This window comes from Opisthocomus hoazin, chromosome 7 (genome assembly GCF_030867145.1).
Source record: "Opisthocomus hoazin isolate bOpiHoa1 chromosome 7, bOpiHoa1.hap1, whole genome shotgun sequence".
Lineage (NCBI taxonomy): Eukaryota > Metazoa > Chordata > Aves > Opisthocomiformes > Opisthocomidae > Opisthocomus > Opisthocomus hoazin.
In genome coordinates, this window is record NC_134420.1 from 34,066,197 (window position 1) to 34,091,594 (window position 25,398).

Sequence of the window (25,398 nt, forward strand, 5' to 3'; positions counted from 1 at the left end):
ACACCTGTCCTGGGTTTGGCCAGGACAGGATTAATTTTCACCAGACTCCAGGAAGGGGCACAGCCAGGGGATGGGGGCTGACCCCACCTGGCCAAACAGAGCCCGGTATTCCATACCATGTGCCGTCACGCTGGGTTCCGGTGGGGGGGGGGGGGCGCGGCGGGAACGCTCTCACGGCTCAGGAGCGTGCGGCGCCGATGCAGTCCGAGAGAGCGGGTCTGTTTTTGTCGTGTTTTCTCCTTATCTGTATCGTTGTTGTTAACTGTTCCCTCTGTTTGCTGTTCTGTTAAACTGCCCTTATCCCAACCCACCAGTTTTCTGCCTGTTTTCTTTCCATTCTCCTCCGCACCGCAGCGGGGGGAGGGGCGGCCGCGTGGCGCTTTTGTTGCCGGCGGCAGTCGAAACCAAAACAACACCCAACACATTTTAATTATTTCTAGCTATTTTGTAAGGTGTAAACGTGAGTGAAAATATAAATTTTACCCAGGATCATACTACACAAGGAAACCTGATTTGAGCTAGCATTATAGCTCTTGAGTTAACAGAATAGTAGCTTGTTTGAGCCATGCAAGAAATTTTATTTTTGTCAGCACCATACAGCACTTTCGCATGCAACATAAGAAACATTTTGCATGCTAAATATATTTACATGATTTCATTAAATTACAAAAAGACTCAATTTCATAGATAACTGATACACCTACCCCAGAGTAAATAAAGCCTTAGCAAATGGGTCAACAGACTGGAGACAGTATAAAAGATGAAGAAAGCAAAGTACTTCAGAATAAGACATTTTATCACAGTGAAAGAATGTTCTTTGACATCATGCATTGCTGCTATTTTACCTTTGTCTAATTAATTTTTTACTAGCACTTGAGAGGTTTCTCTTTTTTAATTTAAGCAGTGCAATGGGAAGTAGTAACAACTACCTGCAAAGACTCAAACTTTAAACTATGCACCAAAAAACACAATACGAAAATAGAAAAAATGTACTAAATGATTGTTATATGCCAGCTGCTTTATGCTTAGTGTGATAAAACTCGGAAGGTATCTACAATTATTTTAGCTACACTTGGTAAACTTGAACAATTAGCTGAAGTCACATCACAACTATTCACAAGAAGTTATAAATTTCAAGTTATTAGTTTGTCATCAAATGTTTTATACTAACAAGCTTAAATGCTTCCATTGAACAGAGTAAGATTTCCAAGCTCTCAAATGCTATAGTTTTAAATACCTACTTTCCTGAAAACTATTTCAGGTATGCATCCAAGCAGCCCGAAACATACCTTTGACTTCAAAAGGGGCACGGGATCCTTTTACAAGCCAACCACGTAAGAAGAGATTTTTGCAAACAGCTCCAAATGCTTACCTTTCTGTAGACTATCATATTTGGAGAACTCTCCTCTGGGTCAGCAGTTTCCACATTACTTGGCTCAGTGGGTGCTTGGGCCATGTTTGCCTCTCGTCGCTCAGACTGCAAGGACAGGAGCAAAAGTCAGCATGACTCCAGGCTGCAGGGGAGCCTGGTGAGGACAAGTGACTACCTCCAAGGCAGACAGATGAAGATCATAGAATCATAGAAAGTTTTGGGTTGGAAGGGACCCCTAGAGGTCATCTAGTCCAACTCCCCCGCAGCGAGCAGGGACACCACTAACTAGATCAGGTTGCTCAGAGCCCTGTCCAACCTGGTCTTGAATGTTTCCAGGCATGGGGCCTCCACTACCTCTCTGGGCAACCCGTTCCAGTGTTTCACCACCCTCACTGTAAAGAATTTCTTTCTTATATCCAGCCTAAACCTACTCTGTTTTAGTTTAAAACCATTACCCCTCGTCCTGGCACTGCTGTCTCTACTAAAAAGATTGTCCCCATCTTTCCTATAGGCTCCCTTTAAGTACTGAAAGGTTGCAATCAGATCTCCCTGCAGCCTTCTCTTCTCCAGGCTGAACAAGCCCAACTCTCTGAGCCTGTCCTCACAGGAGAGGTGCTCCAGCCCTCAGATGATTTTTGTAGCCCTCCTTTGGACCCACTCCAACAGTTCCATGTCCTTCTTGTGCTGAGGGCTCCAGAGCTGAACGTAGTACTCCAGGTGAGGTCTCACCAGAGCAGAGCAGAGGGGCAGAATCACCTCTCTCGACCTGCTGGCCACGCTTCTCTTGATGCAGCCCAGGACACGGTTGGCCCTCTGGGCTGCCAGCGCACATTGCCGGCTCATGTCCAGCCTTTCGTCTATCAGTACCCACAAGTCCCTCTCAGCAGAGCTGCTCTCGATCCTTTCCTCCCCCAGCCTGTATTGGTACCAGGGATTACCCCGACCCAGGTGCAGGAACTTGCACTTGGCCTTGTTGAACCTCATGAGGTTCACACAGGCCCACCTCTCCAGCTTGTCCAAGTGCAGAGGGAACCACACTCCAGACTGCACCCAGTGCAGGATTTTATCGCACCATGTCAGACAGTTAAATGCTTTGAGCTGGTTTGTCTAAATCACAGTGCCCCAAGAGCAAGGGCTGCCAAGTCGCATACAGCTGTGGTTTAGGTCATCCCCACCCCACATTTCTCCCCCAGTTCTGATCTTTTATCAGAAGCCCCCGTTCAATAAGACCAATTAATACTTCGCACACTTCCTTTCCTTGCTATAAAGTACAAATGGCTTAGGCTTTTCTAGAAGCTTCTGAGGTACCTTCAACTAAAAAGCCAAGGAGGATAAAAAGCATGCAGCGAGACAGAGTGAAACCCTGCTGGAATTGGCGGTGCTGCAGACTGTCAGGCACACTGCCGGCTGTCGCCCACGGACACTCGGAGCCACTGCCGGCTCGCCCCAACCCTGGGGCAGCAGCTGGGAACCTGGGAGTCACAGCTGCTTGCTCAGAGTAAGCAGCTTCCCTCACCTCTTCTCGTGATACAGCTGGGAAGAGTCAGCAGGACACAAGCAAACAACCGCACATAACACTCCTTAACACAAACTACCTTCTAGAAGCACAGAAGTGCTGCCTTATCTCCTCCAGGTCATACCAAGCTTGAGGCAAAAACATTAGTTTAAAGAAAAATAAGGGCCCTGTGCAGGGAGGACACTTTACATTCCAAGTCCAATGCTGCATTTTAAATTTTTCTTCCACCAGCATGTTTGACAAGTTACATCTTAAATGAAATGCTGCTGTGGAGTCATGTGGTGACCCTTCCTAGCCTAAGAGGCGACATTGCCTCTTACAGACACTGGCATTAAAGCTGTTTGACAAGCTCGATGTCTTTAACGTTGGAAGTATTGAAATTTCCCATCTCAACATATTTTATTAAAAATTCAGACAAAAAAGGTCTAAGTATGTTCACGCATGCATAATCTATACATTCATTCCCAAAACACAGTTCACCACTAAACTGCCTCCCTTAATAAGGAAGAAGATACTTTCCTATTCCTTTCTCTACCCACTTTTCACACTTCCAGTCAAACTGCCCCGGCATACAATATACATATACAGCATACGATGACATGCATAACACAGCCCCCAAGCCATTCTAGCTGTCGGTCATCAGCTCCCAAAGACAAGTCAAGTGCCAGAATCAGACAACCTCAGACCACATCCCTGCCCTATCCTGTCTCAGCAGTGAAAAGGCCATTGCTGTACACGACATCCTCAACTGGAGCCAAAAGCAGCTGAAACATCCCTTTAGGCAAGAGGTATACCTTTAAGCAAGACATAATAGAGACCAAGGTTAAATAATCTACATTAATCCAGGTTCCTTCATTCCTTTCTTTTATAAAGTATGCATATACACACACAACCATGCACATAAATGCATTTGTACATGCACCTACCAATTTTAAAACTGAGTAATACAGTTCTAGCTCAAATTAAACAGTATACATATATATCACCTTTCAAAGACATGTTCAGACCAATTTAGACACTATTTTACATTTAAAGGACAGAAATTTATTTTAACTCCTATTAAACTTTCATGTCTTCCTAGAAGCCCAAACACTGCACTGCTGTGCCATGTCATGAGCTAAAAAGGGAATGGAATAAATTCTCTTAGCAAAATTATTAGATGCAAAAAAAAAAATAGCAAACTGGTGATGGGTAAAGCATTTTAAAATTATAGCACTTAGAATTATTTACGCTAGAGTTTCAACACAGCTGCAGTATATAAAGACCATGTTCACCACTTACATTGTATCTGAGATTACATATGGATACTTTAAAAGAAAAGAATTGCAATTAACTTTTAATTGAGAAATGCTCCTTTAAAGAAGAAACTTCAGTTTCTGATCAAAAAGCTTCTTGTAGCATTACTGAGCTGCGCTTCACTCATTGCATTGTTCACTTTGAACATCCACATTTACAAATTCTGTTGTTGTTGTTATACTGTCAGCTCACTTGATGTTTTCTGATACTTCAGGATTCTCCCCCACAGCACATCTTTAAGCTTTTCATCTACTCTGGTGCAACAAGACAAAAACATCTTGCACAATACGCAGCAGTGGCTGTCACGCTGTTCACGGCAACAACGAGAGAGCCACCAACTGCCTGTGAAGATCTACAAAAGGTAATCAATACAAACGAACTTGTTGTTGGAAAACAGAAATTTGCAAAAGTGCTTCCCACTGGTGTCCAGCATCTCCTGCTGGCTTTTGGTCAGGAGCTGCAGGAGCCAGGCCACCTTTGTAGAAGTGACAGCGGGACGGATGTTGCAGGGGACAAGGCTGGAGACAAGGTAACAAGGTAAGACCAAGGTGCACTCAGGAGCAGAGACAAGTGTGGGAATCCCCTCTATGCAGCCCGGGCCCTTGAAGAATTGTCAGGGCTTCGATCATCACCCAAGTTTCTTCTCTTTCTTTTAGACTGCTTGTTTTAAAAGCACAAAATCCTTTCTTAGATAGTATTCTTATTCTAGAGGAAATAAAGACTACAGAGAATATAAGACAGTGGTATGACATGGGCATGCTCTTGGCCCTTCAAGGTGAAAGCACAGCAATGCTGGGTCTCTATGGATCCCATCACACGTGTGTTTGTTAACATATGGGAGTTGAGTGGAGCTCAGCACCCAGAGGTGCAGGACTGCTTCCCTGCACTCCTGCCATGCTAGAGCCTGATTTCAAACCAACTCACAAACAAGACACTCTCGCTAGCCTGAGGATTGTGGCACTGATTTCACACCCCACAAACGCAGGCAAACCACCAGCCACGCAGCAGTAACACCTCTGACCAAGGAGCAACATCAGCACAGCCCCAAGGGAGCCCCACATTGTCTCTGCCTGGGGGACAGACCACCAGGGAGAAGGACAGGACAGATACAGCCCAGAGCCAGGGCTCCAGTGATGGAGGCTACATGCTGTGAACACAAATGAGACTGCTCACGTTCAAAGCACAAGATTTTTTACCCTAATACTATCTCAATGTGCTGCGTTTGCAACTCTTTAATTAATGTAATGGTATGTGAAAGTCCACATCTGACTTGCATAGCTCTCTGCTAAAAAAACAAACCACCAGAACTCCCTAGCCTGGCACGAAGGAATCTCAGGACTAATTTTTTCATGGGATCCTATTGAAATCTATGCTTTCCACACAATTTTTTCCTCACTACCAGCCCAGCCTACTCAAGATGCAAGCAGAAAGTCAACCCTATGTCACTACACAGGTCAAAAACAGAGCCCACCCTCTGAACCTTTCTCTAAGCACACATTTGCGATGCATCAGCCAGAAGAGAATCCAGCTCAGTCTTACACACGCATCTGAGCTACACGGGGCGAAAACAAGCATTTTATTTAGGTTTTAAAAAAATGCAGAAGTACTCATGCACAGCCTGCAGTTAAGAGCCTCACCAATTACTACCTGAAGAGTACCATCAGCTCGTTACTCCTACATGTAGTTTACTACATTACCAGTAGCTAACTCGTATCAGCCTGCATCCACACACCAGCAATCTAAATCCAAATGCATTATCTTCAACAAATAAATGGTCTCTGAATTCCAACCCTCAGGTTCAAATCACGTTGTTTTCCCACAGCTGTTTTTCTGACAGTAGCCATGCTTGCAGTAATCTAGACTCCTTAGCAGCAAAAGTGGTAAAAATTGAAAACCATTTGTGTTAACCACTCTCTCACTCCACCACACACAAGGAGCAAACCAGCAGTCTTCAACTTCTTGTTTATGGATAAGATGGCCTACGAAGCCTTTGAAAAAATACTCCCAAAAATAAGTTGAAAGAGAGGGTGCATTTGCCCCTGCTGATTTTTCCTTTATTATAGAACAGATCTGCTTTTGCCTGAGAAACCTAATCACACTGGACTAGACAGGCAGCCATTGACAACATGCACAGAATCATGGAAAGAGCTTTACCTCTCTCTTATCTGATCAGACTCCACAAAATCTCCCAAAAAACAGAACCTGCAAAGAGATAGGCTCCCATACATTACAAAAGGATCAGTGAACTCCTTAAACTGGAATAATCAATTTTAAAAATGCCACAAAAAGCAAGAAACATTTTGTTTTCCCACAGCTCGCCTCTTTAGAGTTTCTGACACAGGAGTTTAATAATAGAATTTCAAAGACAACCACCTTCACAATTTTATGCACAAACACCACCACTATTTAATCTCTACCTATATGTAAACTCAGTGAAAACAGCTAAACTGTAAATGAAGAGCTTCCCATTAATGTTCCAAAATACCTTGACTACTGTAAACAAGACTGCTGTAACAAAACTCTTATAGGCAAAAACACCGATATGCTTCACAGAAATTACCCCACCAAGGAGTCCTTATAGCATCTGGGTTTTACAGATAGAGAAAGAAAGAAGTACAATGTCAGAACAAGCTATTTCTTGAAAACATCAGCAGTTTAACAACCCCAACACAGGGTTGTATTTGGACTTTAATCCTGCAATTTAATAAACAAGTTCTTCACTTAAAACGCAGAAAAGTGCAAAACATTTCTCGCATATCCAGGAAAAAAATGACATATTTTGTTATAATATGCATAAATTTAATCCTGGAAAACACAATCTACCACATGAATGCCCATGTAAATATCCATCAGTACTGCTCAGCCAAAATACAAGTTTGGGTGTCAATAAGTGGAAGTTACCTTTATGCTATGCAATTAATGTATTTCAAGGGCAGCTTATCATTGACAAGTAGGGCCAATGTCAAATCATGCGATATTTGGAGCTTTAGCATGCAATCACAGAATAAAATATAATTTAATGTCATTAATACCTAGTTAATTTCTTTCTAATTAGTGAAACACATCTAGACTACATGGCATTTACATGCCTGAGAAATCACATAACCACATGCCTTGCTGATCTGATAATTACATAATAGCAAAAAATCCCTACCTGGTTTGCTACAATATTTGATCTAATAGATCATGTTATTAAGGTGACAGGAGGGAAGAGACAGGGTGGGGAAAAAAAATAATCAGTCAATCTGAATCCAATTAGTCCCCACTAATATTAAGTCGATATCTCACATGCATTACAAAAGTCTCTCTAGAATTGCACTGGAAAGAATGAAACTTGTAGCTTCATGTTCCTCTCCTGGTTAACTATTACTTCATTAAACTAGGACTTGGGCATGCCAAGCAAGGTGTGTATACTAGAGGACAACATACAGTGTATCATAGAAGTCATCCTGTTTACCAAGGCGAATACACCAACATGAGGATCCCCAGGTCCCACCTGGGCGATGCAGTCTGCTTTCCCTGTAGCTCAGTCACAGCACTGCACAATTCACCTCTACTCTTTCTTCAGAAGTAAACCTGTATGACTAGTGAAATAACTTTCCAAACAGCAAATGATACAACATCCATCTGAATCAGACAAAAGCCGGGAAGACTGGAGCCGAGATCAGAACTCCACCATCTCCTCCAGTATCCTTACTAGTGAGGAGGGGGAAATGCTGGTATCACACACGCCACTGCTGACCACTGCACCCAGCGCAACAAGATTCTGCAAGCATGCTGAACCTCCTGAAACAGATGCTGAGGAGGACACAAGGGCTAGTGAAACAGGGGCTGGGCATCCCCACGTAGGGAGCCACACCACGCTGAGCAGCGACCGACCGAAGGGTCTTGTGCCACTCCAGACACCTGGACACCACGGTGCTGCTCCCCCACATGGAGAAGCAGCAAAGGGAGTCTGCTTTCCACCAGTGAAGTACAGCTCCCAGAGCATCTAAACATCCTTCCAATGACTGTTCTGGACATCAAACTGTAACTGAATTTACTCTGAAAATACTTTCCCAGTGGAAGATCATCCTAGACCTTCTGCCCCTCCTTGCAAGTGCTGAACACTGCAGTACTGTCAACAATATTCAGTCTGTTGCCTTTTTCAAGGAACAAAGCATAAACACTTCCAGCAACTGCACTTCATGTTCAAATTTTTGCCAAACAAATTCCTCTTTGCTTATAAGAAAGCAGTTTTGTTTATACTAGGAGAATTCATCAATTCTGAAGGACCCAGTTCCTCCTCTTTCTGAGGTACCAGCTCACAGGGAGCCCCGTGCTGAAGTACTGGAGCACAACATTTCTCTTGCTCTGCAACCAGCAGAACGAAAGATGGGCACGCATCTAGGCATGGAAACAGCAGAGACTCTCTTGCCTCACCCTGCCCGAGCAGGAGAAAAGGACCTAATTCTGGGACGCTACCATTTTCTTCTCTTTAAGGAAACTGGCATCCTGACGAAGACTGGGATTTCCAATATCTACTGCTCTTATAGACATTTCCTAAAGGTGCAGTCTCCATACCTGTAATTAAGTGCTTCATATGAAAAACTTATCTCAAAACACCCTACACGTATGTCTACATTTCCACATGGTACAGGACAGGGAGCAAGCTCCAGGCTCCTTATCACCAGCACTTCTTAACTGCTAGCTTGCTCCCAGGTTCTCCTTCTCAGAGCTCCAAGCCAGTATGTGGACATAGGTCTGGAAACACAGTTCTTGCCCATCACCACTTGCTCCTAAGAGTCAGCATGGATGACCTTACATGGGGTTTGGCTCCCTACCTCTTATTCATTCCTCCAGCAGTCTCTCAATAGGTTCTGCAATCCCACACAGCCTCCTACCATGTCCCAAGTCATGCGATGCATAACCACCCCACCCTGCTGGTGGGCTGCAGGACAATGTCACATTTTTTAAACATTCTACTTGGAAAAAACACACATAACAATCATTGTATCCTTCAGGCCACAGAGATACCATCTGGTGGCCTGAGGAGAGCCCTTCGGCCAAGGATATGCACTATGGGCACACCCATCTCCTACACAGAACTAGCTCTCAGATACGAGGCAATTCAAGCCACTGGGCTTCCTGTAGATAGACACAGCCTACAAGTTTAAACTCAGCCCACTGTGTAATCCAAGGTGAGCAGCTGGTGCCTGTATGTACTCCTCTCCAATCACTCGCTGTTCCCAATCATGTGTGGTCTTTAATAAAATGAGTAAATATTCACGGTGTGGCAGTCTGAGCAGAACATTGCTAACCAGGGATCACCAAGGCCTTGTACCACCTCCAAAAAAGGGCGTGCTCTGTGATCTTGAGCAAATTTTTCTCCATCTGTGACAAATGTGGTAGTACTCACTCTGTCACATAATTGTATAACAGATGGCACTAAGGATGGACAGTTCCAGTTGTTCCAGTCATGTTAGCCACAGGTGACCCGTCTCAGTCACCTGGCAGATGATCAGGCTGCTTCTTGATAGACCACAGAAGATGATTACTTTCCTCCTTGTCCTGGGTTTGGCCAGAACAGGGTTAATTTTCACCGGAATCCAGGAAGGGGCACAGCCGGGGGGTGGGGGCTGACCCCACCTGGCCAAACAGAGCCCGGTATTCCATACCATGTGACGTCACGCTGGGTTCCGGTGGGGGGGGCTGCGCGGCGGGAAGGCACTCGCGGCTTGGGCGGGCGCAGCACCGGTCCGGTTTCGGGAGAGCGGCTGTTGTACGGTTCGTGGTTGTGTTTTCTCCTTATTTGTATCGTTGTTGTTCCTGTTTTCCCTCTGTTTGCTGTTCTGTTAAACTGCCCTTATCCCGACCCACCAGTTTCTGCCTCTTTCTTCCCATTCTCCTCCGCACGCCGGCGGGGGGAGGGGCGGCCGCGTGGCGCTTTTGTTGCCGGCGGCAGCCGAAACCAAAACATTAAATTGGCGCCCAGACGTGGGGCGGGGATAACGGAAGGGCTGAGCAGCGGGTGTTAAAACTGTTTCCTTAGATTTGCTTAAATTTTGTTATACGCATTTTTCTGTGTTAAGTAGTCGCCAGTAAAAAAGAAAAAAAAATGTTTCTGACTTTGATCAAGTGGCTCTGCTATGTAAATCCGTACTTGCACTATGTGTTCATTGCCATGCTGTTCATCATGGCTGGGAAAAAGATCAGGATGATGATTTTCCTCTACTGTACGATATCGATTTATGACATGATAGCATCACTGTGTATGAAACTAGGCTTGTATTTGCATGTGGCACTGCGGTCATTTCCGTACCTCGGATCCTATGTCTTAGAATTTGTGAATAATCAAACCCAGTCTGTGGGGAAAACCGAAGGGGATACCTCCCCCCACTCTTTCGCCCCCCCTCTCTCCCTCAGGCTGGTCCTAACGGCTTTTGAGAATTTCGAGTACCCGTGGGATGCTCAGGCCAGCACTCTCCTTTTGTTCTGACTCCTGAATGGGTTTCAGCTTTTGTTTAGGGTTAAGCAAGTCGTTAAGAACATCGTGCAGAGACCTGCCCCGGGGCCGGATAGCTGTGAGTGGCTGGGTGTGTGGGACAGCATGGGCAAGTACCTAGGGCAGTGGACACCCCCGATGTTTTTTAAACTCACCCCTGAGCAAGTACAGAATCCGGAAAAACTAGTAAAATATCTGCAAAAAGTGTGCTGCCACCCTGGGAACTCCAGAGAGACACAAATCACTGCAACGTGCTGGGGTCTGGCCCACGCCTACCGAGCCCTGTTCAACCTGATTCAGTGCCCTAAAGGGGAAAGGGGGGGAAGCGAAGCGGCAGGCGCTGCGACTGGCACTGCCCCCCCAGCCGGCCCTGCAGCCCCTCCAGCCCAGCAGGCAGTCACAGCCCCCCCGACCGGCACCACGGCTGCTGCAGCCACAGCTGCAGGGCCTGCCTCGGTTTCCCTGGCAGGCACAGCAGCTGCTCCAGCCCCAGCTCCAGCCGCAGGCACAGTGACTGAGCCCAATGACCAACCTGTGCAGGTAGCAGTCGCCCCCGTAAAACTAAAGAAAGACGCAAAGAGAGCGGATCGCTCCGGGAGGGATGATGATGAGCCAGGGTCATCACGGGAGATAGAGACAGAGATCATCACCCGGTCCCTGTCCCTGGGCGAGCTGCGAGACATGCGGAAAGATTTCAGCCGCCACCCAGGTGAGCACATTGCCACCTGGCTGCTGCGGTGCTGGGATAACGGGGCCAGCAGCTTGGAATTAGAGGGCAAGGAAGCCAAGCAGCTGGGATCCCTGGCCAGGGATGGGGGCATTGACAAGGCCATTGGGAAAAAGGAACAAGTCCTCAGCCTCTGGAGGAGACTTCTGTCAGGCGTGAGGGAGAGGTACCCCTTCAGTGACGATTTTGTATGTTATCCTGGCAAGTGGACCAATATGGAAAGGGGTATTCAGTACTTGAGGGAATTAGCTGTGCGGGAGCTGGTTTACTGTGACACAGACGATGAGCAGGTACCCACAGACCCAGATGAACTCCAGTGCTCACAATCCACGTGGAGGAAGTTTGTGCGGAGCGCACCCTCCTCACATGCTAACTCACTGGCAGTTGTAAACTGGAAAGGTAAAGACGCACCAACAGTGGATGAGGTGGCTGTCAGACTCCGCCAATACGAGGAAAGTCTCTCTTCCTCCCTTGTCTCAGCTGTGGAGAAACTGGTCAAGCGACTAGACAGGAATATGTCCTACTCCCCACCTGTACGGGCCAGTGTCTCAGCTATTAGGGGCAGGCGTTTCTCTGCTCAGGAGAGGGAATACAGAGGCTATACACCCCGGGGCACCCTGTGGTTCTACCTGCGTGACCACGGAGAGGACATGAGGAAGTGGGATGGAAAACCCACCTCAAGTCTAGAGGCCCGAGTACGTGAGTTGCGAGGTAAAACAATCACCAAAGGGGATTCTGTTAGGAAAAGTGCCGCTCCAGTTTCCAGAAGCCAGCTCTCCAGACCAGGTAGACAGTTTGACCTTGATTCCAATCCTCTGGAGGGGACCTCCAAGTCATTCTTACAGCAGGTGAGCAGCAAATTCTCTGACGAGGATTAGAGGGGCCCTGCCTCCAGCCAGGTGGAGGAAAGGGACAACCGTGTCTATTGGACGGTGTGGATTCGGTGGCCTGGCACATCAGATCCACAAGAGTATAAAGCTCTAGTGGACACTGGTGCACAGTGTACTTTAATGCCATCAGAGTTCAAAGGGTCAGAGTCCATTTGCATTTCGGGAGTGACAGGGGGGTCCCAAGAGCTGAGTCTACTGGAGGCTGAAGTAAGCCTCACTGGGCAGGACTGGCAGAAGCACCCCATTGTAACTGGCCCCGAGGCTCCGTGCATCCTTGGGATAGACTATCTTAGGAGAGGGTATTTCAAGGACCCAAAGGGGTATCGGTTGGCTTTTGGCATAGCTGCTGTGGAGACGGAAGAAATTAAACAGCTGTCCATTTTGCCTGGTCTCTCGGAGGATCCTTCTGTTGTGGGGTTGCTGAGGGTTGAAGAACAACAGGTACCCATCGCAACCACAACGGTGCACCGGCGACAGTATCGTACCAACCGAGACTCCCTTCTCCCCATTCATCAGCTGATCCGTCAACTGGAGAGTCAAGGAGTGATCAGCAAAACTCGCTCACCCTTTAATAGTCCCATGTGGCCAGTGAGAAAATCTACTGGAGAGTGGAGACTGACAATAGACTACCGTGGCCTGAATGAAGTCACACCACCGCTGAGTGCTGCCGTGCCAGACATGCTAGAACTTCAATATCAGCTGGAGTCAAAGGCAGCCAAGTGGTATGCGACAATTGACATCGCTAATGCATTCTTCTCCATCCCTTTGGCAGCAGAGTGCAGGCCACAGTTTGCTTTCACCTGGAGGGGCATCCAGTACATCTGGAATCGACTGCCCCAGGGGTGGAAACACAGTCCCACCATTTGCCATGGACTAATCCAGACTTCACTGGAAAAGGGTGAAGCCCCAGAACATCTGCAGTACATCGACGACATCATTATATGGGGCGACACAGCGGAGGAGGTTTTCGAGAAAGGGGAGAAAATAGTTCAGATCCTTCTGAAAGCCGGTTTCGCCATTAAGCGAAGTAAAGGGACCTGCGCAAGAGATCCAGTTTTTGGGAATAAAATGGCAGGATGGGCGCCGTCAAATCCCAATGGATGTCATCAACAAAATAGCAGCTATGTCTCCACCCACCAGCAAAAAGGAAGCACAGGCCTTCCTGGGTGTTGTGGGTTTTTGGAGGATGCACATCCCAAATTACAGCCAAATTGTGAGTCCTCTGTACCACGTGACCCGGAAGAAGAATGATTTTGAATGGGGCCCTGAGCAACGACAGGCATTTGAACAGATTAAACGGGAGATAGTTCATGCCGTAGCCCTTGGTCCAGTCCGGTCAGGGCAAGATGTTAAAAACGTGCTCTACACCGCAGCCGGGGAGAATGGCCCAACCTGGAGTCTCTGGCAGAAAGCACCAGGGGAGACTCGAGGTCGACCCCTGGGGTTCTGGAGCCGGGGATACAAAGGATCCGAGGCCCGCTATACTCCCACTGAAAAAGAGATTCTGGCAGCATATGAAGGCGTTCGAGCTGCTTCAGAAGTGGTTGGCACTGAAGCACAGCTTCTCCTGGCTCCACGATTGCCGGTCCTGGGCTGGATGTTCAAAGAGAGGGTCCCCTCTACGCACCATGCCACCGATGCTACGTGGAGTAAGTGGGTCGCTCTGATCACCCAGCGCACCCGAATGGGAAACCCCAGTCGCCCAGGAATTCTGGAGGTAATCATGGACTGGCCAGAAGGCAAAGATTTCGGAGCATCACCAGAGGAGGAGGTGACACGTGCTGAAGAGGCCCCACTGTATAACCAGCTGCCAGAAGATAAGAAACAGTATGCCCTGTTCACAGACGGGTCCTGTCGCATTGTGGGGAAGCAGCGGAGGTGGAAGGCTGCTGTATGGAGCCCTACACGACAAGTCGCAGAAACTGCCGAGGGAGAAGGTGAGTCCAGCCAGTTTGCAGAGGTGAAAGCCATCCAGCTGGCTTTAGACATTGCCAGTCGAGAGAAGTGGCCAGTGCTCTATCTTTACACTGACTCTTGGATGGTGGCCAATGCCTTGTGGGGGTGGCTGCAGCAATGGAAGAAGAACAACTAGCAGCGCAGAGGCAAACCTATCTGGGCTGCCCCATTGTGGCAAGATATTGCTGCCCGGCTGGAGCAGTTGGTTGTAAAAGTCCGTTACGTGGACACCCACGTCCCTAAGAGTCGGGCCACTGAAGAACATCAAAACAACCACCAGGTAGATCAGGCTGCTAAGATTGAAGTGGCTCAGGTGGATCTGGACTGGCAACATAAGGGTGAACTCTTTATAGCTCGGTGGGCCCATGACACCTCGGGCCACCAAGGAAGAGACGCGACATACCGATGGGCTCGTGACCGAGGGGTGGACTTGACCATGGACACTATCGCACAGGTTATCCATGAATGTGAGACATGCGCTGCAATCAAGCAAGCCAAGCGGGTAAAGCCTCAGTGGTATGGAGGACGATGGCTAAAATATAAATATGGGGAGGCTTGGCAGATTGACTACATCACACTGCCACAAACCCGCCAAGGCAAGCGCTATGTGCTCACAATGGTGGAGGCCACCACCGGATGGCTGGAAACCTACCCTGTGCCCCATGCCACTGCCCGGAATACCATCCTGAGCCTGGAAAAACAAGTCCTGTGGCGACATGGCACTCCCGAAAGAATTGAGTCGGACAACGGGACTCACTTTCGCAACAGCCTCATAGACACCTGGGCCAAAAAACACGGTATTGAGTGGGTGTATCACATCCCCTACCATGCACCAGCCTCTGGAAAGATCGAACGTTACAATGGGCTGCTAAAAACCACTTTGAGGGCAATGGGGGGTGGGACTTTCAAAAATTGGGATACCCATTTAGCAAAGGCCACCTGGTTGGTTAACACCAGAGGGTCCACCAACTGGGCTGGTCCTGCCCAGTCAAAACCTCAGCGCCCCGTGGAGGGGGATAAAGTTCCTATAGTGCACATGCGGAACATGTTAGGGAAGACGGTTTGGGTTAGTCCTGCCTCGGGCAAAGGCAAGCCCGTCCGGGGGATTGCTTTTGCTCAAGGACCTGGATGTACCTGGTGGGTAATGCGGAAGGATGGGGAAGTCCGATGTGTACCTCATGGGGATTTAATTTTGGGCGAGAATAGTCCATAAATAAATTGTATAAAGTTAGTTGTTAAATAACCCTGTCACTGTCTGTTATCACTGTTATAATTGTTATATTTTGTACCAGTAGTAGCATAGTAAGAATTCTCCAGATTAAAGAAGGATGGACTTTTTCGATGAAAACCTAGCAGAGCACAGCGATGATGGAACTGGACCTGGTTTTCAACAACTGGCATCCAGCAACTTCATCAAGATCAACATCTCCTGCAGACTGTGGGCACGGGCCGCACCAGATACATCAGCCGTGAGCTCCGGATGCAGCAAGTGACCGCCCACCACCACACATCACCTCCCCTGCCACGGAAGACCATTACGACAGATGGAGCCTGAAGTCATGGATTAAATGAACTCAATGGACACTTTAGAGTGATGATCCATAGACTAAAGGAATGATATCTGGAGACAGGAGAAGTGGTGGTGATCAACTGGACAATGGGGGACCTGGGCATGACGTAGATGGTATGGAATAAGGGGTGGATAATGTCCTGGGTTTGGCCAGAACAGGGTTAATTTTCACCGGAATCCAGGAAGGGGCACAGCCGGGGGGTGGGGGCTGACCCCACCTGGCCAAACAGAGCCCGGTATTCCACACCATGTGCCGTCACGCTGGGTTCCGGTGGGGGGGGGCGGTGCGGCGGGAAGGCACTCGCGGCTTGGGCGGGCGCAGCGCCGGTCCGGTTTCGGGAGAGCGGCTGTTGTACGGTTCGTGGTTGTGTTTTCTCCTTATTTGTATCGTTGTTGTTCCTGTTTTCCCTCTGTTTGCTGTTCTGTTAAACTGCCCTTATCCCGACCCACCAGTTTCTGCCTCTTTCTTTCCATTCTCCTCCGCACGCCGGCGGGGGGAGGGGCGGCCGCGTGGCGCTTTTGTTGCCGGCGGCAGCCGAAACCAAAACACTCCTCTTTCCCCAGGGAGCCACGCCCAATTCTGAGTCTATATATTTCTAAATCTGCAGATATTTGTAGCTATTTTAGACTGCTGAAAAACATGTCAGCAATTGGATGTTACAACCAGGAAAGCTAGGGGTGGAAGCTAAGACAAGGTAACTTTCTTGGCATCTGACACTGACAAGGTCCTGAGTTCCCTGATGCCTAATTAGAGGCATCCTCTTTTTTTTCCTTTTAATAGAGAAATCCGCACTACCTGTTTTCTGATCTGTCAACCCAAGGTGTGCTGGAAGCATTGCTGACTTAAAAGGAAGACCCTTTCCACTTTCAGAGTTTTCAATCTATTATTTGACAGATGGATAAACAAGGTCAGCAAGACAATCAAAAGGAAAAATGGAATGGGGATGGGTGGTAGCGAAAATTGACACATGAACTGCTTATTAACAAGGCAAAGTTTTCCCTTTATGAAATCAATTGTTAAAATGGGCACTTGCATATCAAATTTACTTTTAATGGACCAGAACGATGTTTTACCCAGGAAGAAACTGCCTCCAATACATCCACCCTTCTTCCAAAGAATTCAAAACTAAATACAGTATCCATCCGTAATCAATCTACCTTCCAATAAAAAGATACTGCTGTGAGTTCAAGAGCTCTCAGGAAGGCTCTGAGCCAACACGCTGTTACCAAGGATAGCTACAGAGAATGTAACAGCAAATATATGCTGAATATTTAACAGAAACAAGTGTCAGTGCTATACGAATTTAGAAATGCAAAGAGATGGATACAGCCCATCTTTGATCTTCATCTGAATTGGTGATCCCAAACTACTGCAGTATTTATAAAGTGCTATCAATCTGCAAGGAGCAGTTGCAAGGGAGAGAGCTGAAGCTGTATTTTGTTGTTTTCCAACAACCCAGACTTACTGGCCAGATTCATTCCCTGGGGAAAATGAGTAACTGCACTGATAATACAGAGCTTGAGGGTAGACTTCTAATCCCTTCTCCAGTATAAACTCTTCTTCGCAAGATCACCTCCCTTGAATCAGTTAAGGTGTGCCAAGAGCATCTTGTCCATGAAGTTGGTCCATCAAACACACCATCTCTGAAAGTGCCTTGTACTTTATGCACCACAGAAAGTTATAATTCACAGAATCACAAAATGGTAGGGGTTAGAAGGAACATCTGTGGGTCATCTAGTCCAATCTTCCTGCCGAAGCAGGGTCACCTACAGCAAGCTGCACAAGACCTTGTCCAGGCGGGCCTTGAATATCTCCAGAGAAGGAGACTCCACAACCTCCCTGGGCAGCCTGTTCCAGTGCCCCGTCACCCTCAGAGGGAAGAAGTTCTTCCTCATGTTCAGACAGAACTTCCTGTGCTTCAGTTTGTGCCCATTGCCCCTTGTCCTGTCACTGGGCACCACTGAAAAGAGTTTGGCCCCATCCTCCTGACACCCATCCTTCAGATATTTGTAAGCATTTATTAGGTCCCCTTGCAGCCTTCTCTTCTTCAGGCTGAACAAGCCCAGCTCCCTCAGCCTGTCCTCGTAGGAGAGATGTTCCAGTCCCCTCACCATCCTTGTAGCCCTCTGCTGGACTCTCTCGAGTAGCTCCTCATCTTTCTTGAAGTGGGGAGCCCAGAACTGGACACAGTACTCCAGATGGGGCCTCACTAGGGCAGTGTAGAGGGGAAGGAGAACCTCCCTCGGCCTGCTGGCCACACTCCTCCTAATGCATCCCAAGATCCCATTAGCTTTCTTGGCAGCCAGGGCACACTGCTGGTTCGTGGTCAACCTGTCGTCCACCAGGACACCCAGGTCCCTCTCCGCACAGCTGCTCTCCAGCAGGTCCGCCCCAAGCCTGTACTGATGCATTTGATCTGGTTGTTCCTCCCCATGTGCAGGACCCTGCATTTGCCCTTGTTGAACCTCATCAGGTTCCTTTCTGTCCAACTTTCCAGCCTGTCCAGGTCACGCTGAATGGCAGCACAGCCTTCTGGTGTATCTACCACTCCTTCCAAACATAATAAGCTACTTCTGGGGGGTGGACTGCATTTTCTATTTTACACTGTATCAAATAAGTTGAAAACAACTTAAGAAAATTGATTCAAAGAGAAAACTGAATGAGAAGAAGAACAAACTAATGGATTCTCTAATATTTTTATTTTCTTGTCAGCCTGTATTTAAAAAAAAAAAAAATAGACTCTAGTACCTGTTAGATTCCAAATTCAGAATTAATCCACCTAAACTCCCTGTTCCAAATGGAGCTTGCTAAAATAAAGCTCCCTTCAAGTAGTCTAACGCAAGTTGATACAACAACCAATCCACCCCTGCATTGATCAGTGACTGCACAATCTCATTTAAAACACCCCAAAGTGCTGAGAGTTCTTGCTGGTTGTTTATTCTCCAAAGGATGGAAAATTGCAAGTACTCTGCAATGAAATAAAATGCGGAATTTGCTACCCAAAAGCACAGATGCTTTTGAAGATGCAGCACCATGCAATACCCCTGGTGTAAATGAACACAACTGGTTGCATCCCATGACTTTGAGGACGTGATGCAATATACTATGATTTCACTGTCCTGCTGTTTATCACACCACCACACTGCCTTTTCAGATGCAAATTACATCCAAATCACTTCAGTAATTGCCATGTAAAACGCATCTAGCCACTCCTGAATTAGTTAGCTCAACTTCACACACCCACACAGTGCAGCAGAGTCTACAAATCCCACTGCAGTGGTTCATCTACGCTGAACGCCACAATGCTATAACCAGACTCCTATAAATGTCAATATATGCTACATACTTTCTAAATACTAACACACTTTACTACTGCTGCTGTTATACTACAATACTTCTGTAAAGACAGTTCCTTTAATTAAGCTAATACACGTCTACACCAGGCTGCCGTTACACTAGTGAAGGCGTAATCTAAAACTAGCTGCTGATCTGTGACAAAGACAAACGTTATTTGCTTTACAAAATGATAAACTAAATCACAGTGAAATTAAGTGACTTCCCACATTCATATAATGGATGACAGAGCAACAAATTGAACATATAAGCCCTGACTTTCAAACCATGAGTTATCATTTGCTCAACGCACATCCCCATAGCACAGTAAGCCTTTAGTAATCAATCCAAGGAGCTTTTAACTACCCTGTGAGCCTTTCACCACTGATGCCAGGTTCTATAAGCACGCTGAAAAAGATGAAATATTGTCCCTCTCTGCTGGGATGATGTTTGTAACGTGTAACTGAAGATTCATGGAAAAAACACAGCACTAATTCCTCTTCACTGCCTAACCACCTCATGGTGCCCACCACCCCCGCGTAGGCGAAGTGCAGTACCTGTGCCTTACTCTACTGCTGCTGAGTCTCAGAACAGATAGCTGTTTCCAGCACGACAATGCAGAGCTCCTGGGACATCAGAATGTCAGAACCTTATTGCTCACTGAAATTTTAATCTACCTCTCTCTCCACATTCTTTGCCACCAGCTACAGAGGTGTTAAAAAAATAGTATGAGATCTGATGTAACACAAGTGGGTAGCAGTAGTCTTTCTTGACTCCACAATCTTTCTAGAGCTTGACAACCAAAGAGGAAAATACAAATTAGCTCCTTTTCATAGACAGAGCACAACAGCAGAAATCAGCTCATTCCCCAGTCACCACAATAGTCTATTACTCCAGCTGGAAACATTAACTGAAATCATGGAAGAGTCTTTTCATGGTAAAATTTATATAGATTAAGAAAACACTGTCAATTCACTAACATTAATATCATCCTTTAAAAACTTTAAAAGTCGCTATATCATTAAAGGAAAAATGTAATCAAACACAGTTTAGAACTCTCCAAGATGTATCTATTATTACCTCTTTGAGGGTACAAAGTGATGCCAAATTTTTCAAAGCCCTTCAAGACTGTCTGCCTTCTAGCCACCTCTAAACCCCCCTAAAGCCACCACCTCGAGGACACAATGTGAGCAGTGCTTTCACAGTCACTACACAGAAAGAGATGAGGAGTGGAGATAGAAATTTGCAGGAAGAAAAAGTAGAGATGTAGGAACATAAGAATTTAGTTCAGATTATGAAGACAGATGTTGACCTATACGTAAGTGCTCAAAGGTGGAAGGAGGAAATTTTGTAGCCTTAGGAAGTCAGATGTGCAGCTCCACAGGAACCAAGTGACTGACTCATCCAGATGCTTCTGAACACCCAAGGTGGCACCCATCACCACCTACAGTCACCTCAGTATTTCTGAAATGTGCTTGGCCAGCACAGCTCAGGTCAGCTTTTCTCTAACAGGCAGAGATAGCCACAAGTGTTCAGGTTTAAAAGTACTACTACACCTTCAGTAATAACTGAAGGTTACGTCTAGTTTGATACTTCAGATGGCAGAGTGCTGTCTTATGCCACATTGCTGACAGCAGTTCAAAAGGCTGGCATGAAGAAACACCATTCCGAATCATCAATGTAATATTCTTATTGTACCCAGGCTTTCTTTGTAATTATAATGCTGTGGTATGAACTGACATAGATAATAATGCAGTCATGAAGAAGCTGAGAAGAGTCCATGAGGAACACAGAGCATTTCAGTTCTGACAACTAGATGCAATATTTGTACCCTGAAAGAGCCTAGCGCTTCTGGGTGAAGTGGACCTGTCTGTTCATACAGCCTCCCCTCTAGGTGTGCTTGCAGAAACGCGACTGAAGCTCCAGGCGATGAGCACACACAACACAGTAACCGACCCTGAGGGCAACACTGCACTCTTCTAAGATTGCGCATAGGAAGAGCAGCTCACCCTTGTTCGGCTGCCACTTTACAGCTGCAGGGTTTGATTTAGGTATCAAAGGCACCTCTGGCTAGAGCCTTGGGGTTAGTTATCCCTTGTTCTTGAAAAGCTGGAGACTCGTATTGTTACTGAGGACAGCAAAAATATAATTGCCCAGCAACATCCTTGTATTTCACTAGGAAGCCTGAGCCACAGAACCGCAAGAGTCAGAAGTTTCACCACAGACTAACATGGCATCCTAACGTACCATGTTAAGATGACACACTGCAGCTATCTTGTCTCCCTGCTAGTCCACATACAGCAGCTTCTTTTCTTCCCCTGCCATTTGCTAGTTTGATGCAGTCTGCTGGGATAGGACTGCCCTCTCCTTTTCTCCCCTTCTTGGCTGCTGGAAGGGCCGATGACAGCATTTCCACTCCATACACTCAGCTTTCCTCCGGCTGCCTCACAAACATTAACCAACACAGAGTTAGTTACTCCGGCAGATGAACAATGCTCTGCTCATCTCTGCCGTGCCAGTGGGCTCCACCAGACTTACATGCTAGACACTGACACACCTGGCAAGGGGTTAGCAAGGAGGTAATTGCTGCTTTAGAAGGACACACCTTTTCCTCTTATCCTCAGGTGTCATTGATTAAAACAGAGACCTGCACTACCTGCCTCACAGGGACCATCAGAGAGAAACTGAGGCAAGTGGTGTCGACAATGACTGTATGCCGCTGCGTATTATGCCTTTTCTTGGGAGAGTAGTAGGAAGAAACCAGAAAAATCAGTCAGATAGGTGAACAGCAGTCCTCAAACATCTGTTATTATAAACCTCAGTACAAGATTTGCAGCAAGTAACTATTTCTCCTTCTGATCACTACTACAGTTCAAAGTGGAAAAAATAAGGGCTATCTAAACTCCACCACACTTGTAGCTTGTTAGGAAAGAAACTGAAATGTTTGCTGTTAATTATTCTATTAGTCAGGTCATCAGAAAAAGGAACAGCTCATCTAAAAATAAAGTCAATATTAGCTGAGTCTAAACAGTTTCTTTAGCATTTAACACACATTCAAGCAACGGACACAATTATTCTGTGCTTACAACGATATGCCTCCAAGTCAATAACTGCTCTTCAATGTCTGACCTCTTTTTAAAGCAGATTTACAAGGAAGTACAGTAAAAGTGTTCCCAGTCAGCTGGTGAGAAAGTATTATGGATCATAACTACACAGCAAACAATTGCTAGTTCTGCTCTGCAAGATGAGGATAAACTGGCATTCAAAAACAAAAAAAAAATAAAATAAATGGATGATAGCAAATACACACAACCTTCCACTCCAAAATAAACGCAAATCGACCTTGGGGAATATTTATGATGCTATCAAACGCCTTAAATCCCCAAAGGTTTGAACTATGGTTAACCCCTTTCACTAGGTTCCTAAGCAAGCAATTGCAAACAGCACTACACCTTTACAAAGCCCTTTGCACACTCACAGCTGTCAGAGCACCTCCCGCAGAAACACACGGGCGCAAACACGACCCAGCTCTCTTTGGGGCGGGAAGCCACCGACGCGCAGCGTAACGCCCCAACACAAAGCCGAGTTTTACAGTACGGCTTCACTTGTCAAACCCAGGTTTTCCTTCTTTCCGATCCCCACGCACTGGAAGTCAGCAAACAAAAGAAAAAACCACCACCGACCAAGAGCCATCACGCACACCCACAGCGTTGAACGCGAGGGAAGCGCCGCGCTGCTCCCCGCTCCGCCGAGCCACGGCTCCCCGGGCCGCCCCAGCCCGCCGTTATCCCTACAAAACACCGCACCTTCCTCTGGGGAAAATAAAAAAAAAAAAAACAACAACACTTGAAGCTCCTCGCTGGCCCCGCAACCTACTGCTCGGTTCATGCCGCCGCAGGTAGCGACTCGGGAGCTGCCTTCGGTGTCCCAGGGGACCGCGGCTCCGGGAGGAGCGCGCCCGGCACCTCCGCTCTCTCTCACGGACCCACCCGTCTGCACGCAAACGCACTTTGTCGGCGGATGAGAGCGCTCCATTGCCGCACACACCGAAGCGAAACAGTTTCCAAGTTTCCCCACGGGGCAGCAGCCCCCCCTTCGAGCCCCACCCCCGCGCTTGCTCCCCCTTCGCCCCTCTCCAGGGCCTCCCCCCGAAAAGCTCCGCGGTTTCAGCTCACCGCGACTCGCCCCGCGTCCCCACCGAGCCCCGGCTCCCCGGGCACAGTCCTTCCACCTGCCGAGACACCGAGCCCGCCCAACCCCAACCGAGCCCCGCACCTCCCGGACAGATCCGAGGCACCCCCAGCGCCCCGGGCCGTGACCCGAGGCCGGGCCGCCGGACCCGGGGACCCCGCAGGAGGGCGAACGGCAGCCGCGGTGCGCTCGGGGGGTCCTCACGGCGCGGGGATGGGGGCAGCCTCCCCCCGCCTGTCCGCCCGGCCGGCGGCGCGGGCCAGCGCACGCACACCCACACCCACGTACACAGACACACGTATACACACACACGCAAATGTAGCGCCTCGCACCTGTCCGCTACCACCAACTCGGAGCAAACTCCCCCCTCGGGGCCGCCCGGGCACCCCCTCCCGCCGGGCCGGGGCTCGGGGCTCCGCACCGGGATGGGGACCCCGCCGCGGGGGCAGAGCCGAGCAGCAACCGCTCCGCCAAACAACTGCGGGCGGGGAAGAAAATAACGGCGGCGAGAGCCCCTGCCCCAGCCCCAGCCCACCCCATTACCTTAGCAACCGCGCCGCCGTAGTCCCCTGCTGCCCCCCCGCCTCGCCTCTCCTCAGGGACGCGGGGGGGCCCGCACCATGGCGTGAGCCTGCGGGCGGGCGGGGCCGCCGGTTTCCCCCGGGGCTCCCCTCCGCGCCTCTTCCAAAAGCCTCCCGCTCCCCTCAGCGCCCCTCGGGCCGCGGGGAGGGCGGACCGGGACGGCGCAGCGCCGCGCTCCCCGCCTCGGCCGGCCCCTCGTTGCCGCCGCCAGACCCGCCGCCGAGCCCGCGCCGGGCGGGCGGGGGCGGCGGCCCGGGCGGGGCGGCGGGGGCGGTGACGGCCCCGGCCCCGCCGCCGCAGCAGCAGCAGCGCCCGCTGCGGGCAGCCCGGGCACAGCCCCCCCCCAGCCCCGCCCGGCACCGGGGGAAGCCTCGGTCCCCCCGTTTTCGAGCCGGTGACTCGGGGAAACTTCAGTCCCCCCCGCCCTTGGCCATCCCGGCACCTCGGCGCGGCCCTGAGGGAAGGCGAGGAGCCGAGAGCAGGCCCGGCCTCCGCCCCACGCTCTGGTCTGTGCGCTGCACCGCCCCGTCCCAGCGCTGGGGAGAGTGCTGCCGCCCGCCAGCGCGCAAGCCTGCTTTCGGGGCCGCGCTCTTCGCACACCCCGGGCCGCCCAGCTGAAGCCTGGGGTCACACGGAGCCCCGGCTCTGACGAAGCCTCCGAGAGACCCGGCTCCCTCCCTCTGTCACGGGGGCAAAGGCCGCTGCTGCCGGCTGGGACGAGTCGCCGCGCATTCACTAAGCGTGCAAAGCAGACTGGGCACTGCCTACGGAGATTCTCCACCAATTTCTCTACTGAATGGAGTAAGATTTTTATTCCTTTCCTATCCTTCCAGAAGGCGAGTTAAGCCCACCTCGCCCAAAACTGACCCTCGAGTCTGAGCGCGCTGTGCGGGGAAGCCAGACCCTTCACAGCAGGCGTCCGCACCTGTCCCTGCGCCAAAATTCGCTGTGTTTCCAACGTCTGGTTGCCACACGTCGGGCTAATTTTTGAAGCTGAAACTCTGCACGGCAAGGCTGCCAGCTCCACAGAGGAAAGGGTGCTCTACCAACTCACACACCCTGCCTGAAAAGCCCCTGTGCAGTGTCCGTATTCCCTCCTTTCCTGACACTCCGGAGATTTACCTCATTTGGGTGTGACCAAAGCCAGGCTGATGTTTGATAAGCCTGCTGATTGACACCAAACACCATCTTATGCAGGGGTGTCCTGCTGTGTTATGGTTGCAGCCTGCCTAGCCCAGTGACTTTCTGGTGATGCCTGGTACACAGAACTGCTGCAATAATCCAAATGATAAATTCTGAAGATAAAATTATTTCAGGCACAACCCTTCATCACTCCCAAGTCTACCGGATCTACACCTCCATCTTCACCATTCTTGGCTACTCCTTCCTCAGTCTTGCAAATGCCAGGTTCCAGCCTGAGCAGTTTGCCCATGCTCACCTCTTTATGAAGGGTCCTTCATCTTCACAGGCTGTGCACTGA

The 25,398-nt window shown here is 48.8% G+C and overlaps 1 protein-coding gene across 7 annotated transcripts in view; it reads right to left on the reverse strand.

The window, feature by feature from the left end:
* Positions 1-24,116, reverse strand: part of RGS6 (regulator of G protein signaling 6) — a 303,061-nt gene extending 278,945 nt beyond the window's left edge. Inside the window, exons 1-2 of one of the 7 annotated variants that reach the window (XM_075425174.1) lie at positions 23,880-24,116; positions 1,373-1,477 (exon numbers count right to left, since the gene is read on the reverse strand). In XM_075425174.1, the coding sequence (XP_075281289.1) occupies positions 1,373-1,456 (84 nt within the window). In that variant the 5' untranslated portion in view covers positions 1,457-1,477; positions 23,880-24,116. Of the gene's footprint in view, positions 1-1,372; positions 1,478-23,021; positions 23,079-23,420; positions 23,538-23,668; positions 23,778-23,879 lie in introns of those variants that run through there. The other 6 variants (XM_075425175.1, XM_075425176.1, XM_075425172.1 and 3 more) reach the window with 6 other exon arrangements.
* Between the last annotated feature and the right edge of the window lie 1,282 nt (positions 24,117-25,398).